We start from the raw sequence: 16,884 nt of genomic DNA, 5'->3' as shown, positions 1-16,884 counted from the left end.
TCAAATCAGAACAAAAATAAATATAAAATTACAAATGGCATCAGAGTTAAACAACTGAAACGCCTCTTTAAATTGATAATTGATTGCTTACTGGCAGACGTCACGACGCTGACCACCTGCTGAATTGGCTTTTGAAAATGGCGGCCGCATAAGGATATCATGCGATGGCGCCGTGGTTAAATTGCCCATATGTCTGTCGCTCTTTCCATCTGTCTGACTCGGTGTGAAACTAAACTACGTTTCAGGTCAGCGTGCAGATTGTGCCAAAGCTACGTGAAATTGCACACATACACACCGGCATCACGTGCGCAGACACACACGGCGGGCTCTCTCTGTGCTGACAGAAGGGCTCGGAGAGTGGCTAATGAGAAAAGGTCCTCATGCATGAAAGCCCACGTCAGCAGGCCAGCTTCACGCACACGAAAACAAGTCGGCGAGACCTCCAGTAACACTCACTGTACTAAGTTTACATCTTTTTCTTGTTGCAACGTCTTGTTTGTCCTCTCTCTCTCTCTCTCTCTCTCTCTCTCTCTCTCTCTCTTAATGAAGATAATAGAATCAACTTTCAGGAGCTTACAGTGTAACGACTCTGCTGTAGTCTCCCATCAGCCCTTCCACCCACACTAATTTCTGCTTGTGCTGATTGCAGATCACATGGCAAAGTAAAAAAAAAAACAAACAAACAAAAAAAAAACCCTCTCTGCAGCTGTGGAGAGATTTACCCACCTAGGTTTCCAGCTTTACTTTAAAATTGTGGAAAAACTGTCGTCATTGTACTCAACAGGTCATCATGTTTTGCATTATATAAAATACACAGTTTTCAAATGGCTCAATAGCATCATGTGGCTCAACTTTGCCTTTTTTGGCTTTAAAGGCTGTATTGTACTATAGAGACCACATTTTCTCAACTTACTAGCATTTCCTGTGCATTTGTTATCACACGTCATGATTATTCAGCAAAAAACTCAATCCTACATTTCTAATACTAACTTTAATAAACTGTTGCCTAAAAAATAAAGTGGTGAAAACGGTTTCACAGCTTTGATTGACTCCTGTAATGCATCAAAACAATCTTTTAACCAACAAGTGAAACAAAACTCAGTCAATGGATGAGGTGGATTGAGACCAGAAAAGCATGAAATGCATTTAAAAAAAAGAATCTGACTTTTTAGTTTTCAGTTCAGGTTATAATGTTTAGGTGATGTCCTCTCCATTCAATTGATTTATATATTTATTGAAGTGTAACTATCCTTTCTGATCATAATTCCAAAAATTATTACACCATGATGAATCTTCCAGCATCAAGTGATGGTGATCTTGTCTTTCTCCTTTTAAAAGAAAGTATTTAGATTTTGGATTTCCTGTCTGTGTCCCATTAACTTGAAACGGTTAAAAAGAAAGAAGAAAGAAACGGCTCAGGAGCTTGTGCTGCACCACAGTCGGTTCTTTTCTGGGACTTGCAAGGCTGTTAGAGCCCTCCTGACACACTGAATACCACATCCAAAGACTCAGAAACACAAAGAATCAACAGGTTTACCTCGGTTTCTGTAACAGAAGCAGTGGTGGCAAAAGAACTCAGTACTTTACTTAAGTACAAGCACAGATATATGTGAAGAAAACTTAAAATTGTTCACTTCATTGATACACAATGTCCTCTTATAAGGCATCTTGAACATCTTCAACTGTGACACAGATAATTTTTTTCTTTCTGAATCTTTTTGAGCTTTGAAGTTGTTTTTGAATGAAACTCATCAATTCCTTTTAAAACCTTGATAGTTCAAGTATTTTACTTTAAAAATAGAAACAGGAAGTCCTGACATTTAACTGTGGTTACTGTAACTTCATCAGTCTTGAATTTGATCTTTTCATTGTGAATATTCATATCGGTTGAACATAGTAACGAGCCAGTTTGAAGAATGTAGGGAGTATAATTGACATATTTTTGGCATATAGACTGAGAATACCGGTGAAAATGAGCAAAAAGTCTACAACACTTTGCTTGCTAAATATTTCAGTTTAAACCAACACAATCTAACCATAAATAAAAGTTTAGAAATTTAGTTTATTGAATACTTGGTTAATAACACGACCCTCAAACTCGTAATAAAACAACTCAGTTGACATGTGACTCTGATTATCAATATTGATTTTGAGCCATTCTTAGCCACCGCAGCCCTTCCCTGCTGATTGGTGTTTCATGTTACTCTGCAGCACACATCACCCTCTCTCCTGGCATCTTCGGCTCAACACAGTGTTTCCGCAGAGACTGCAGCATCCAATTAAGAGTTTGTCCTTGCGTCACCTCTCTGCTGCAAGCAAAGATGGAAGGGAGTATTTCAGTAAAAAGTGTGTGGTTGGCACGTCATTAAGAGGCAGTAAGAGAGGAGAGTGCAGCCCCAAAATCCACTCAGCAGGCACGCAAAGCCGGAGAGCGAGAAGAACTGCAGTGTGCACGTATACACAATATGTAGATGAGCATGCGGAGCTCGCTAGATATATATCACAGACAAACTAATAATTTAATTTCTGTGTTCTTCATGCAGTGTGTCGGCCCTGCCTTTGAAAGTCATTGACGTAAATAGCGGCGCCGTGTATTTATGTAGAACTGGCGGGATGCTTGATTGATCTGAAACCTCACACTACTGTCCTTCACAGCACACACACACACACACACACACACACACACACACACACACACACACACACACACACACACACACACACACACACACACACACACACACACACACACACACACACACACACACTTACATATAGATGTACAGTTGCACAAGCCTGCCATATGTCAGAGAAATAGCAGCTCAAAGCTTGCTAACTACTATGTGCACAGAGTGTGTGCATGAGTGTGGTGTTTTTGTTTTTTTTACTACTGCTGTGGGGACAAGAGATTCTTTTTTTTGTCCTTTTGGAGACAAACATTAGAAAAAGCACACAATTTGTGGTCAGAGTGGGGTGAGTGTTACACGAGTCGTAGTTAAAACTGAGTTTAGACTTAGGAAGTCAATGGAAGCCCATTGTGTGACTCTGTGTTTCCTTTTCCATGTAAGATGAAGATAAACCACATAAACTGTCAAAATTATGTCCTATTAGATAATTTAATAATGTTTTGTTGGTACTTGCTCCCAAGATAAGACAAATGAGACGACAATGTCTGCTTGATTAGTTTTATTTTTTCAGGTTTTTTTTTTTTTTATGTTCCCTGTGGGTTGACATCAAAGTTTCCTCCAGTAAACAAGAAGCTAGTGACATAAAGTGGCATTTCTGTATGGACCCAAGTAAATCTGTTCGTCACAGTTTTGACATTTTGGAAAAATGCATGTTACACTATGTTGTAGTAGCAGCTATAGCTTCCCTTCGCGTGATGACAAATAAAGGCATTTACCTGGTGCATCTTGTGTTAATGCAGTTCGTAATGAAAACGAAATGTTTGCAGTTCCAGTGTTTTAAGGTCTTCTTGTAAAAATGAGTGAACGAACACCATTAACTTGGAGCAATATATACTTATTCACACTGCTCCATTCTCAGAAAGAAACAGTCATCGTGAGTGATGACGGATGTCCCATGAGGACTGCGGTTCGAAGACACACTAGAGAGGTCGATTTCACACAGCAACACCATACTGAAGTCCACCAATCTCTTCTGTCAGAACTACACAAAGACATTATAAAGATAAAGATACAGACATGGAGGATCCAGCCCCAAAACAATGCCCGACTTCTTATCCTTTTAATCGACAGCTTCTACAGTTTGTCACTTTCCTGCTCCACTGCATCATGGGAGTAATTGCAGCTTGGTGTTGTGCGGTCATCATCAGGCATCATCAAATTTGAGAAGTAGTTTCACATATGAAAGTCAAATTTCAATTAAATTTATCCTGCTGCTGCTATACCTTTAGGTAAGCGGCATGTAAAGCAGTATTTTCTACCTCCTTACACACAACAGAAAGGCATTTAAGCGAGGAGATATGAAGAGAGACACAAACACGTCACGTTTAATGTGGTTTCAATGCTTGCTTATTCACCTTGATTAATTTCCATGTGGGCATCTTGTCAAGTGGATTGCCTCACAATGTTGCCCCAACCCGTATCTGTCTGCTGGTATCAGACGGCTGTTTCCTGGCGTCCCGTCTATTGTTCCGAGCTGCCCATCCCGTTGTCATCTGTCACATGTGCAGTCTGTCGGCCTGGCTGACTGTCTAGCTGCCTGAGTCTGTCTCTGTGTCCTTGTGTTGGCTGCGGTGAAAGACACCGTGGCATTTAGAACAGCAGGATAGGCCTCTGCAAGCTCTGGGTCCCTAAATGTCAGCTTAGCCTACTGGTGATGTTCCCGCCGATCTCTATCCTCACTCCCTCTGTAACAATCTGTCTTTTCTTGCTTCTCTTTTCAATTTGAAACTCACCGTAAACACTCTTGCTCTCAGCCTTCCCTCGTTTTGGTTTATAAAACCATTATCCCTCACGTACCTGCTACTTGTGGAATAGCTCTGCTGCATGTGGCACCCATAGAGGGCAGGCTATATATAGTCTAATGGCAGTCACAGATTACATGATTGAGTGGTTGTGCTTTTAGAAAAAAAAATGTATCCCAGGCTGGGGAATTTCTGAAAATGATGACAATGTTTATTATTTAACAAACCACTCAAACACGAAACTTTATCAGCTGATGCTGTTTACATGAACCCTACAAGTGATCAGACTGATGGGCGGGTTTGTATCCACCAAGAATATCACCTCGAATGACTGGATCAATCCCATAATACTTTGCACTGTGACATTCGTTGTTTATGGCTTCCAGCTTTTCCTGGCAACCCGATCGCACTGAAGACTGATTTGTTAGTTCCAGACTAATTGAGCTTGTTGTGTTTGGTTTTGTGTTTCTTGTAAAAACGGTACACCAAGGCAGCGTTGTCAGGAAGTAATTTGTTTAAAAGCAGCGTTTGTCTTCTGCGCCGACCAGTTATGCTTTGCCACTACCTTATGTTTCAATCGGATTGTGAACAGGGTTACACCAACTCCTTTGATCACGATTTAAATGTGAAGGCCCAATCTCATCAGATAGAAGTGTGAAAAATGACAAATTTTTAATTTGATCAGTGTTTCACAGCATTGCTCATCGTCCAGCTGCAGTTGCTTTTCTTAATCAAGCATTTCTTACTTTCTTACATACGTCATCCAATCCATATGTCAGCTTTATTGCATAGTTTATTGCATATAATCCAATAGACTTGAGCTGTTGTATTTAATGTGTATGTTTTCAACCACCGAATTGTGAAATAAGTGTGACTTTTAAGCTTGAAAAATGGATTGTAGTGTATATAAGTATCATCAAGTTGTATAAAGGTTTATGTTCAACAATCCTAAAAGTCACTCAGGGAATTTATCACACCAGTAAACCTTTCCATTCATGCAAACTCTTCTCAGTATGTGTGATTGTGTAAACAAAATGTGTTAAATGTTCTTGTTTCTGTGCCTGTGCTCTAACACGAGACCCGAAATAGGCGACCCATCCGCTGATGTTTAGTTTTTCTTTAATTTGTGTGTGTCCAGGATCATCCACGAGGACGGGTTCTCAGGCGATGATGTAAAGCAGTACAAGCCTGTGGTTTACAGCAACACCATCCAATCTCTGGCTGCCATCGTCCGCGCCATGGACACTCTGGGCCTGGACTACGGAGACAAAGAACGCAAGGTCAGCAGTCGTCTTCGCGCTTATGCGAACTTTCTAAACGGCAAAGACATAATACACTTGCCTCCCAAACGCGCACGCATCAACACCTCATTTTCCAAATACTGTGAGATAATTTTCAACCTGCGTTTTTATGACTGTGCTGAAACGTAGTCTCAAAAAATAAGGGATGGATGGAAAAATGTTTTGGTTTTACTTGAAAATGTCCATCAGTAGGAATCGCGATTAGCCTCCGGCCTTGAATGCAGCATAAAAATGAATGTGTGGCTTGGTGAGAGGCCTCTGAGTGTCTTACATGGACGGACTGTCTTTCAACGGAAGCTTGAAGCGAGCAGATCCTGTACCCGTCGTGATTAGGCATCCCTGTGCATGACATTGATCTCTGCCAGCTCCAGCTGATATCCGAGCTCTGACCTCTTTGAAACAATCCCTCCCTCCAAGGAGCTGAGAAGAACGTCATAATATTTTGATCGCCACGCTATAATTGTGTTGAATCTGTCGGGGTCGATGCAGGAGACGACTGCAATTAACATGCACGTTGACATGTTCCTGCATGTGGTGGATTCTGTGATAATTATGCAATGTACAGAAGTTTGAAAGTGTTTTTTTTACACGTCTTTGTTGTGGAAAACTGGAAAATGGTCACTCAAGGCATTACTCCAAAGGGTCCGAGAAAGCACAACGCTTCACGTCTTCTGCAGGTTAGTTCTGGCTGGAGCTGTGTGTGATTGTTTACTTGTTTACTACAATTCACAGCAGAACAAGCAGCATATTGATGAACTCCAGAGGCCTTTTGTTGGAGCCGAACTTATCATTCACATGCTTTAGTCAAGAATTCACATGATATAATCAGGGTTTTTGTGATTTATACAACTTTCATGAAGTTGTTCGGCAAATTTGACTTTGACTTTCTTATTCATCTCAAAGCAACTGAATCAGGCCAGCTAGACTTAGTTACATGCTTTGTCCAGTTGAGACAATCGCTTTAAGGTGCCTCTTACCTTTGCAGATGAGCACATGTACAGCATGTTTTGAACATCGGCTCTTCAGCACTATCGATCTTTTATTTCAAAGACGTCTACACCAGCACTCCTTCCAGAGCAATTGGAAATGTCAACTCATCCTCCCCATGCTTGTGCCAAAATTCCTTCATGCCAATCTAAGTTAGTCCTGCCTCTAAATCCTCTAAACCCTAAAGCATACAAGTTCAATATATGATGCGCTAATTGAGGATTATGACTCTAATCCACAGAAGAGCAGCGGTTCTGTCTGGATACGGAGCAATGGTACAAGGTTAATTACAGATGTGAGGCCTGTAACGACACAGGGTTTCATTATACCATTGTCTCCTGGCTGGTTTCTTTCTTTCAGGTTCCAGATTTAGATAAATCAGGCCAGTTGCAGAGCAGCTAGAGAATCGAGCCACAATCAACCACGTGTTGGGATTGTGGTCGGAAACTTGAACACTTGTAGAAATCACACGCAAACTCTACATGCAATCACAGGCCTGGTGGTGTGGTCACAAATATATGTATGAGCTCGCTATTAAATGTAATGTCCCGCCATCAGCTGCATTACCCTTTGACTCAATCTGCATTTTAATCGATCTCATGAGGACCATGTGATTTTGAAGCCAATAAGCTAGAACCGAACTACTTTAAAGTATTTTTTCTTGGGGTTAAATCCAGTGCCACCATTATTTATTATTTTCCACTTCTTGATCATGTTTGGTCGTTGGCGATGAAGTTTGCTCTTAAATAGCAGAGCTCTTCTGGCGACTGCTGTGCCTCCTAGCAATCATGGGGTTGTCTTGGGTGAAACGCTTGAATATTGGCAGATGAAATATCCAAATTTGGTCTCTTTTCTCTCCACTTCAGACACACAAACAACCTCATTAAAGGCCACATGTCATTGGATTCAACCTTATCCAAAGACGCAGAATATTTTTAATCACAACGGCGCTATTGATGCTTGATGTAGAGGGCTGAAATAACAATACACCTATTGATTAGGAAAGGATATCCGTGTGTGTGTGTGTGTGTGTGTGTGTGTGTGTGTGTGTGTGTGTGTGTGTGTGTGTGTGTGTGTGTGTGTGTGTGTGTGTGTGTGTGTGTGCCCGGTGAAGGTTTGATATGTCTTGGTTTTGCATTTCTGGTGAGAGGTGAAGAGAGCGACCAGAGGCATGATGGATTATTGTCGTCCTGGAGTCACTTAGGAAAAACATCCCTGTGCGTGTGTGTGTATGTTCTTTTGATTATACTGTTTTACCTCCTAGTTAACTGACTTTCCAGTCCTGAACCAGTTCAAAACTATGAACTTTACTTATTATGAGTGAAATATTTTAATTCTAATAATAAAATTTTAGCTTGCTTTGTTTTGCAAGACATTTATGTTTCCTCATGGTTTTAAGTTTTAAACAATGCACTAATCTTATTTTACCTAACCCGGTTATCAATCAACAACTTTGTTTTCAACCTTTTGGAGCAGCAGTCATAACAAATGTCACCTCACAGCAAGAAAACCTGTGTTTACTTCTGGGTCAGACTGTTTCTCTGTGGAGTTTGCATGTTCTTCCTGTGTGTGTGCGTTGGTTTTCTCTTGCTACATTGCTGGTAGTTGGATTAATTGTCCAAATTGCTTGTAAACCCGTGTCATACACTGGTGATCTAGAGATGGATTCATCCATAGCCTCCAGTAATATTTGATTGAGGGACTCAAGTCAGTAACATTGGCTCATTTGAAGACGAAGCGCAAGCGTTTTCCTTTAAAGGCACTATTTTATAAAAGGGCCACCAAGATATGGGGTGAAAAAGAAAGGAAAGTCGATTATTCGACAGAAAATGGAGAGATTGTGACACCGGACGAGAAACAGAAGGAGTGTCCAGAACCATTGGTGTTTATACTGTTCTAGACGTCTGACTTCCCCTCAAAGTATACCAGATATCCAGCAGAGAGGGTAAGACGTCTCAAAATCAAAATCTTTTTTACGAGTTTACCGCCTTTATTTCTTTTGCTGTTGGCGTAAAAACATAATGAAGCTAACACGTGAAACTGGTATCATCCTACCTTTTTTTTTTTTTTTTTTTTTCTTGTGTGCCTGCTCTCATCTCATCTTCTGATAACCCACCCACCCACCCATCTGTTTCTCTGGCCTTCGCGAGTTGCTGTGGCAACCCAGTGTTTTGCCTTGCTCTCAACACATTCCGCAGGCCTGTGTCCAAGGGCAGTGTGACACACACACACACACACACACACACACACACACACACACACACACACACACACACACACACAGCGATAGCCGGCTTGAAATAGACCACGTGTTGTCACCGATGTACGAATCTTTAAGCACTTTTCCCTCACGTCTACACAAAAGTCCACAGTGTGGGCTTTTATTAACCAGTTATTTTCATTACTACTAATTGACTATCAACTAAAGCTCACCCCAAACAGCAATTTTAAAAGCACAGGAACTCAGCGGTTTTAGCTCGTGCAGAGCAGAATGTCTAGATTTTAATTATCAGCAAGATTCCTGTATGTGTGTGTGCGTGTGAGTGAGTGTGCATGTGTCTAGTTTCTTTTAGTATTTCATCCTTATTTCTCCTAAACCAGTAATGTCAAACAAGTTGGTAGCAGAAATATTATTCTGTTAAGCCAAATAATGCAGTTTGTTAACAAGTGTTAGCAGTGCCAGCCAAACTATAACTCTCATTGAAGATTATATTATTTTATTTTATTTATTTTTTGTATCAATATCATACGGAACCAAAGTTTACGATACATTACAAAACAAAGGTTTTCAAATTTTTGAAAGAAAGGCAGCAAAAAGAAGATGATGATACTAGCTTCTTCTCAGCTGAAGTATGATTATTTGTCTCATTTTAGCACATCAGTAGTAGTGAACCAGAGGCATGCCACGATGGAAGATGGAAAAAAATCCACTGGAACAAAGAACCTGCTTCAGTCTCCCTTTATCTTCAAATGAGGAATTAAAAATTCAAATCAAGGACTGTAACTGCAAATCTGTTGTATTATATGTCCCACACTGTACAAATGAAATATAGGTTAATCATACTGACCTGCCAGCATGAATGTTAGATCCAACTGTGCGAATACATTTGTCACACTGGAGGATTTATCCAGGACTCTTTGCATGCAGTCCTGTGTCAATATGTGCTGTACACAAGTCTCTACTGTATACTCAGGTTATTCATTAAGGCAGCGCTTGTCTTTCTTCCGCGTCCATCTCTCCTCTGTGCTGCTCCTACAGACCGCCATGTGACTCTTTTGAACCGACTCCTTTGAAAAGCACCAGTGGAAGCTAACAGTTAGCCTTGAGCAAAGGCCTGTGTGTGTGTGCGTGCGTGTGTGTGTGTGTGTGTGTGTGTGTGTGTGTGCGTGTGTGTGCGTGCGTGCGTGCGTGCGTGCATGCGTGCGTGCGTGCGTGTGTGTGCGTGTGTGTGTGTCATTGTGTGTGCCCTACTGATGTACGTATATGCCCTAGGCTCCTTTTTCTATACACTAATTGCTTCAATGCATCCACACAAGGCTGGTGACAGTACATTATGTACACGCATGCATGCTCAAGCTTATTTTTACAATGTGAGGACCTGCTTCTACAAATAAATGAAGTCAGAGGCAGAATAGTGCCACACACACACACACACACACACACACACACACACACACACACACACACACACACACACACACACACACACACACACACACACACACACACACACACACCCGCAGAGTTCAAAATGCTCATTTACATTTTGTTACAGGACCAAATTAGTAATTTTCTTCGTTTTGTTTGCAAATTTCATGTTGTCATTCCCTGCAACAGAAGACGAAGCATCTGCACTCTAAGCAGCGTCGTCTCTGGGATGATCCACGCCGCTCGTCTTTCTTTGTCTTTGCAGTTTTTTTGTTTTTTTTTTGTCATTCCATCTAAAACAGCCATATTAAAAACAAGTGCGAGGATAAAAATTATATTAAAGATGTGGCTGTTCTTCAGCTGCAGCACTTACATGTATGCATGGGCATCCACACAGTGTGATGTCAGACAAACACTCAGGAACTTGATGGACTTTTGGAAGGAATGAATAGAGGAAAAAGATGAAGAGATGGAAGAATAGACACTTGCAGACAGATTGCTGCTTGTTGTTGTGGAAACCAGCTAGTTAGTCTCATGGGTTAGTCTGCGTGTGTGTGTGTGTGTGTGTGTGTGTGTGTGTGTGTGTGTGTGTGTGTGTGTGTGTGTGTGTGTGTGTGTGTGTGTGTGTGTGTGTGTGTGTGTGTGTGTGTGTGTGTGTGTGTGTGTGTGTGTGTGTGTGTGTGTGTGTGTGCAGATGATGTGGGTTTATGAGCAACGCCCCTCTGATGATAATGTTCCCACTGCTCGTTAAAGAATAAAACAACCTGCACGAGTGCATTCAAGTGTACGTTATTGCGGGGGGAAGTATGGCAGCTCTGATGCAGAGTTGGCTTGACTTTACTTCACACGTCTAGCCAAATTGTACATCCTGTTAACAAACGATACTCAACTGTACAAAAGCAGCATATGGAGAAATATTTTATTTTACATGTACTTACACTGTTTGAGCTGGTTTTATGCAATAATAATATAAAAGTGACCAAAACTGTAAGTTTACAGAACAAGAGGATGAAACTGCAAATGCAGGCGATATTGTGTTAAATGATGTCTGTTTAGACAAAACCTCATCTGGCTATTGCTAGGAGGTTTGAAGTCGATTTACATTGAACTGCTCCTGTTGGCAGTCTCCAGAGCACAGCAAAGTGTGCTTATTCATCAGAAAAAAAAAGGTTCTTATTGAATGTAGAGTGAACGTCAGTTTGATGGAGACGATCAGGATCTACAGGCGCCACACATCCCGCACCTTCTGTGAAAGGCTTGAAATACACAAACAATACCACTAAATTGATTAATTTGATGTTTCCTCAAAATAGTCATTGCTGTCAAACTTTATAGCTGTTCTTGTGTTCCATGCTTTTTAAAATACAGATGTTGTTGGTATTTATATGATGTATTTTTCTGCCTGTTAGCAGCTCAGTGAAGCTGAGGTTGTTTACAGAAACAGTAAAAGAATTCAAATGTCGCTCCGCAGTTTTAAAAATAGCTCCATTACCAGTCACGTCTCCTGATTTTTCTGCTCTGTTTTCTGCCTACTGACCCCAAAATTGTGTCTGACCCATTTATTTTCTTAATTGATCCACAGTTTGAGAAGCACTTAATAATACGGCAAAGGACTCATCGTTTACACCCTTAAAAAGGGGGAAGCGTTGAGTTTCTGAGGATGGAATGGTGTGTGTGTGTGTGTGTGTGTGTGTGTGTGTGTGTGTGTGTGTGTGTGTGTGTGTGTGTGTGTGTGTGTGTGTGTGTGTGTGTGTGTGTGTGTGTGTGTGTGTGTGTGTGTGTGTGTGTGAGTGTGTGTGTGTACTCACACACACACACACTCACACACACACACACACACACACACACACACTCACACACACACACACACACACACACACACACACACACACACACACACACACACACACACACACACACGAAGTTAAAGATCAGTATACTTTGATAGATCCCCTCCCAGCCAAGTTAAGAAGGTCATATCATGGACAGGAGCTCCACTACACACTCGTGCTCACACACACTGGCGTTCAGATGTTTGAAGCTTTTTCGGGTGTGTGTTTTGAATAGTGTGTTTGAAGTGTGTGTCAGTCTGCCACCTTCCTGCAGTGCTGAGCTCCCTTTGATATTTTTTTTTCCTCTCCCTCCCTCCCTCCCTCCCTCCCTCACCTCCTCCTCCCCTTGTTATTTTCAGCCTCATCCCTTTGTCTCACCCCACTTCACATCCTCTGTCTTTTCATTCCTCCCCTTCACTCTTTCTCATTTGGCCGTCCTCGCTCTTCCTCACTCCCCTCACAGTACCTTCATTCTACCTTCTGTCCTCTCTCTTCTCCACAATCACCATCCACTTTTCATTTTCCACTGCCTTTTATCTCCTGTCATCTTTTTTACATTTTTTAATTCCCTCTCCTTGCTTGTCTCTCATTAAGTCTTTTCACTGGTGGGGTTTCCTCTCCGCATCCCTGCGTTTTATTACATTCATTGAGCCAATCTTAAATGTAATTCATCAATAAGCTCAGATCCCAAATGGACACCTGATTGGCTGGCTTGGTCAGAGTAGATGCTCGATCTTTAATCCCGCCCCCGGTGATGAGGTCTGTGGTTACTGCAGCTGGCTAATTAACACAAACACACACTGTGGATTTTAGGACGACTGTGTGTGACTGTGTGTGGGTGTAGACACTTGCATGTTGGAAGTGTGTGTGTGTGTGTGTGTGTGTGTGTGTGTGTGTGTGTGTGTGTGTGTGTGTGTGTGTGTGTGTGTGTGTGTGTGTGTGTGTGTGTGTGTGTGTGTGTGTGTGTAGTGAAAGACAGAGAGATAAATATAGTAAACCAGAGCTTGTGCATCGTTAAATTGAGATTGTCAGTGTGAAGAAATGAACCGTTTCCTAGCAACAGAAGGAATCTTGATCCCATACCTGAGATTTGGGAGTGCGTTTTTTTGTTTTTTTATCAGCATCTTCATTTCCATGAGTGGTCCAGGTTGAAATCTGAAGATGTCGTTGCATGATGATTATGTAGCTGTGCAGCACATGTTTACACACTTTTTCAGGTTTTGGAATAAGAGATTTTCTTTGAATGTTTGTGGAGAGTCAGCTGAAGAGACTGGGGGCTTCCCTACACGCTGCTTGCCGCAGCTCACTTCACCCTTTGGTTTGAGTCCCAGGACTGACTGGAACCTTTCCTGGGTACAAGCTGGCATGTTCTCCCTGCTCTCCCACAGTCCAAAGGCATGCAGGTTTAGCTGTCTGTCTGTCAGTCGGTGTGAATGTGGGCATGAATCTGTCCGTCTGCCGGTGCCAGCCCCTGTGATCGAGAGCCAGCCAGTGCATGCTGGGATGGGATCCAGCATCCCGCGACCTTGAACAGGCTAAGCGGTTTAGAAAATGGATGGATGGCCGACTCGGTAACATCTCGGTGATACTTACTGAGGAGGAAACCAGCAGTGTGTGTTTTCTCAAGAGTGTGATTGTCACAGCGTCACCCGAGGAGCATCTGATTGATTTCTTCATTTGGGAATCACATTTTGTTTCCCCAGTTAATCTGCTGATTTTCCCCTTGGTGGAATATTTCTATGTCATTTTTATAAAAATTGTTTCAAATGGCGGCAGTTGTTTTTTTCCCAGCTGTTTGAGCTTCATGACTGTGGATATCACTTTTATCCAGACTGAAATATATCTGCACTTATTGCATAGATTTTTTTGAAATGAGTCATTTATAGTCCACTCATTCTTTCCTTCAAACCATGTTTTGTGTCATTTGTCTCAACAGTTGAATGGAATGGAAAATATTTTTCTCTCAATTTTCAAATCAACAGGAAAAGCAATGTCTCTGGTGAAATCCTCTCTTATGCTGATTATCATTTATATTATAATAATTAAACAAAAATACATGTGATTCTATTCCTTTCAGTGTCTTTTGTGTAGTTACAGCAAATTTGAGCTCCACTACTGTACCAAAGATACATTTAGAAATTATTTTAAACCACTTTTTTGGGTTTTTTTTAACACCAGTCGTCCATTTCCAATATTGTTCGTCTTCTTAAGTAAGTTTCCTATCATAAACCAGAAAGCATACCAACAGGTTCTTTGGTTCTTTGCTCTCCATTCAAGGTTAACTGCCTTGAATGGAGAGCAGCACCAAAACTCCTTGTTGACCGACCTGATATCAAAATGTGTTTCATGTCTCAGGATAATTTTGATCTCCCACAAGCTGCAGTAAATGTAAAAGTTCTTTCCCATAAAATAAGCACTAAAACAGATTTCTATGCTGAAAGTTTCACTAACCTTCGCAGCAGAAATAGCCTGCTTCCTAACACAATAATACAAAGACTCTATTTTGACCTTGGGCTTGGGCTTTCTTAAACCAGCGAGCCATTTTGGATATAATCACTATTCTCCATTTGTAGAGCCCACTGCTTGTGTGTTTCTTATGTAAAACACCAGCAACCGCGCCCCCTCCCCCCCATCCCAAAAGGAATAAATAAAAGTGACCAACCTGCACAGAGTTGAGCTGTAGTCTTCATTGGCCAAATAAACACAGACCTCTTGCTGAAAAGTATGGCGTCATTTTGTGGTGTGGGCTCTGTGATGTGTCCGCAGGATGCAATCAGGGACCGTATGAGCACACTTCAGCTGCACTTGGAAAGTACCTTGTGCAAATGGAAAAACTAAGGAAAGAAAAGACTTGATGGGAGATAAATCTGCTTTGCTTTCGTCAAAAAAACTAAACTAACAAATGGAGCTATGTAAACTGGTGAGTTGGCACTTAGTCTCGTCGTTCAAATCAGCAGTTCAAATCTAAAATAAGTCAGAAATGACACAAAAAGCATCAATCGGAATCAACTGAAAGAGTAAAATTGGATATTTTTGCTAAGACAACTAATCAGCTTCACGATCTATACGGATCGTACAGACAAAAAAAAAAAAAAAACTGTCTCATTGAATCTGTCACAGAACATTCATTATATACGAGACAGTGTCACGCAGAGCGATAACAAGAAGATTCATGCAGAATGATGCTTGTTAGTTTTGTAATTATCAGCCGCAAAGGGCAGAATTAGTTCTGTGGAAAGGCACAAGGTTGCGAGTGGGTGTGCATCTGCATCTCCATGTGATTTCATCCCACTAAGTGTTTTTGCCTTCACTTAGCCACAGCGACTCATCTCATTGCCCTCTTGCTTACCCTGCCTGTGTGTTTGTGCGTCCGTGAACCAAAAGTGCCTTCGAGATCGTAAAAGCCCGCACAGCACGTCAAAGTGTATAACGTCAGCGAGGCTCGGCGTTGGGCCTTGAAGAGGGTCGGCTCACATACACACAACCACACTCGGCTCGATTCGGGAGCTCTATGAATCGCCCATAGCGTCCCAAAATCGCAGACACTAAAATCACCCACCCACACATACATACAACTTCTCTTTCACTAACCTCGTAGACCCCGTTTGCCAGACTTGTTGCTGCCAGCATCATATGACAGGCACATGGACCTGTCTCGCCATGCCAAGCCACAACACTGTGCCACTAAAAAACAAGACCGTGATGCCTTGCTCCTGTCGCCCCCAGTTACTCAGTCCACCAATTACCCGGACTGGTTCACTAAGCAGAGGCTTTAGAGGAAGAGAGGGGGAAAAAAAGCTTACTTCAGAAAATCTAACCCACGTAGACTTCATGGACTAATCGCACTGGTTGTTAGTTAGTGGACGTCTTAGTGACTGAAGAGAAATCTGAAGTTTTTGGCCACAAGAGCCCAGATTAAAAGTATGACTCATGAGCTTTAATCTTTTCAATGCCAGTTTGGTTCATCAAACTGATTATGTCTAATACTTTGGGATCCCTGTGTTGATCTTGAGTAAATCAGGATTTTAGATGAATTATTTTTCTTTTTTCAACATTTGGCATAGATAACATGTTTCGAAAACGACGTGCGAAATTTAAACAGTAGTTGTTGCTCCATCAGTTTGAAATCGTGCCATGGAAACGACTCTGATTAGATAAACCCAAACAAGCTGGAATGACAGTCGGATCGGACGTGGCACTGTAGACCATCCAGTCAGAGTTCATATACTGTATAAGGAACATCAGATTGTTTCAGAGCTTTGTGCTCACGTCTGAGAACTAACTTCACCATGTGACGCTTCGTTTACGGTGCGCAGAGGAATGCAAAAACAGTGATTCACGGTCTCTTCCTGATCGTTCTCTGAACAAGGGTAATCTTTCTATGGGGTTACAGTTTCAAATGAAACACAACACTGGTGTGCTTCCAACTGATGTCACAGTGCAAAGCATCACGGGACTGAACCGCTGATTGAATCGGATTATAAAACCCAACACATCCATCTGATCTCTCTATCAGAAAGAATTTCATCAGATTGCTGACAAAGTGACCCTGTTAATGGAGCTACAGTTTAGCATTTCACAAGACTGGATTTTTTATCTATCATGAAGTATCATCAGAGAAATACCTGGCTGGGAATGTTAGCCACTTTAAAATAGAAAATAAAAATATCACAGTGTCATTCTCAA

The 16,884-nt window shown here is 41.6% G+C and overlaps 1 protein-coding gene across 2 annotated transcripts in view; it reads left to right on the top strand.

Moving 5' to 3' along the window:
* Window positions 1-16,884, top strand: part of LOC308116589 (guanine nucleotide-binding protein G(o) subunit alpha) — a 104,943-nt gene that overhangs the window by 23,623 nt on the left and 64,436 nt on the right. For both annotated transcript variants that reach the window (XM_080474847.1, XM_080474848.1), the window contains exon 3: window positions 5,568-5,709. In XM_080474847.1, the coding sequence (XP_080330973.1) occupies window positions 5,568-5,709 (142 nt within the window). The remainder of the gene's footprint in view (window positions 1-5,567; window positions 5,710-16,884) is intronic.

Source organism: Lipophrys pholis (genome assembly GCF_963383615.2).
Source record: "Lipophrys pholis genome assembly, chromosome: 11".
Taxonomy (NCBI): domain Eukaryota; kingdom Metazoa; phylum Chordata; class Actinopteri; order Blenniiformes; family Blenniidae; genus Lipophrys; species Lipophrys pholis.
The sequence above is the reverse complement of the archived record's forward strand: the minus strand, read 5'-3'. Positions and strand labels throughout refer to the sequence as shown.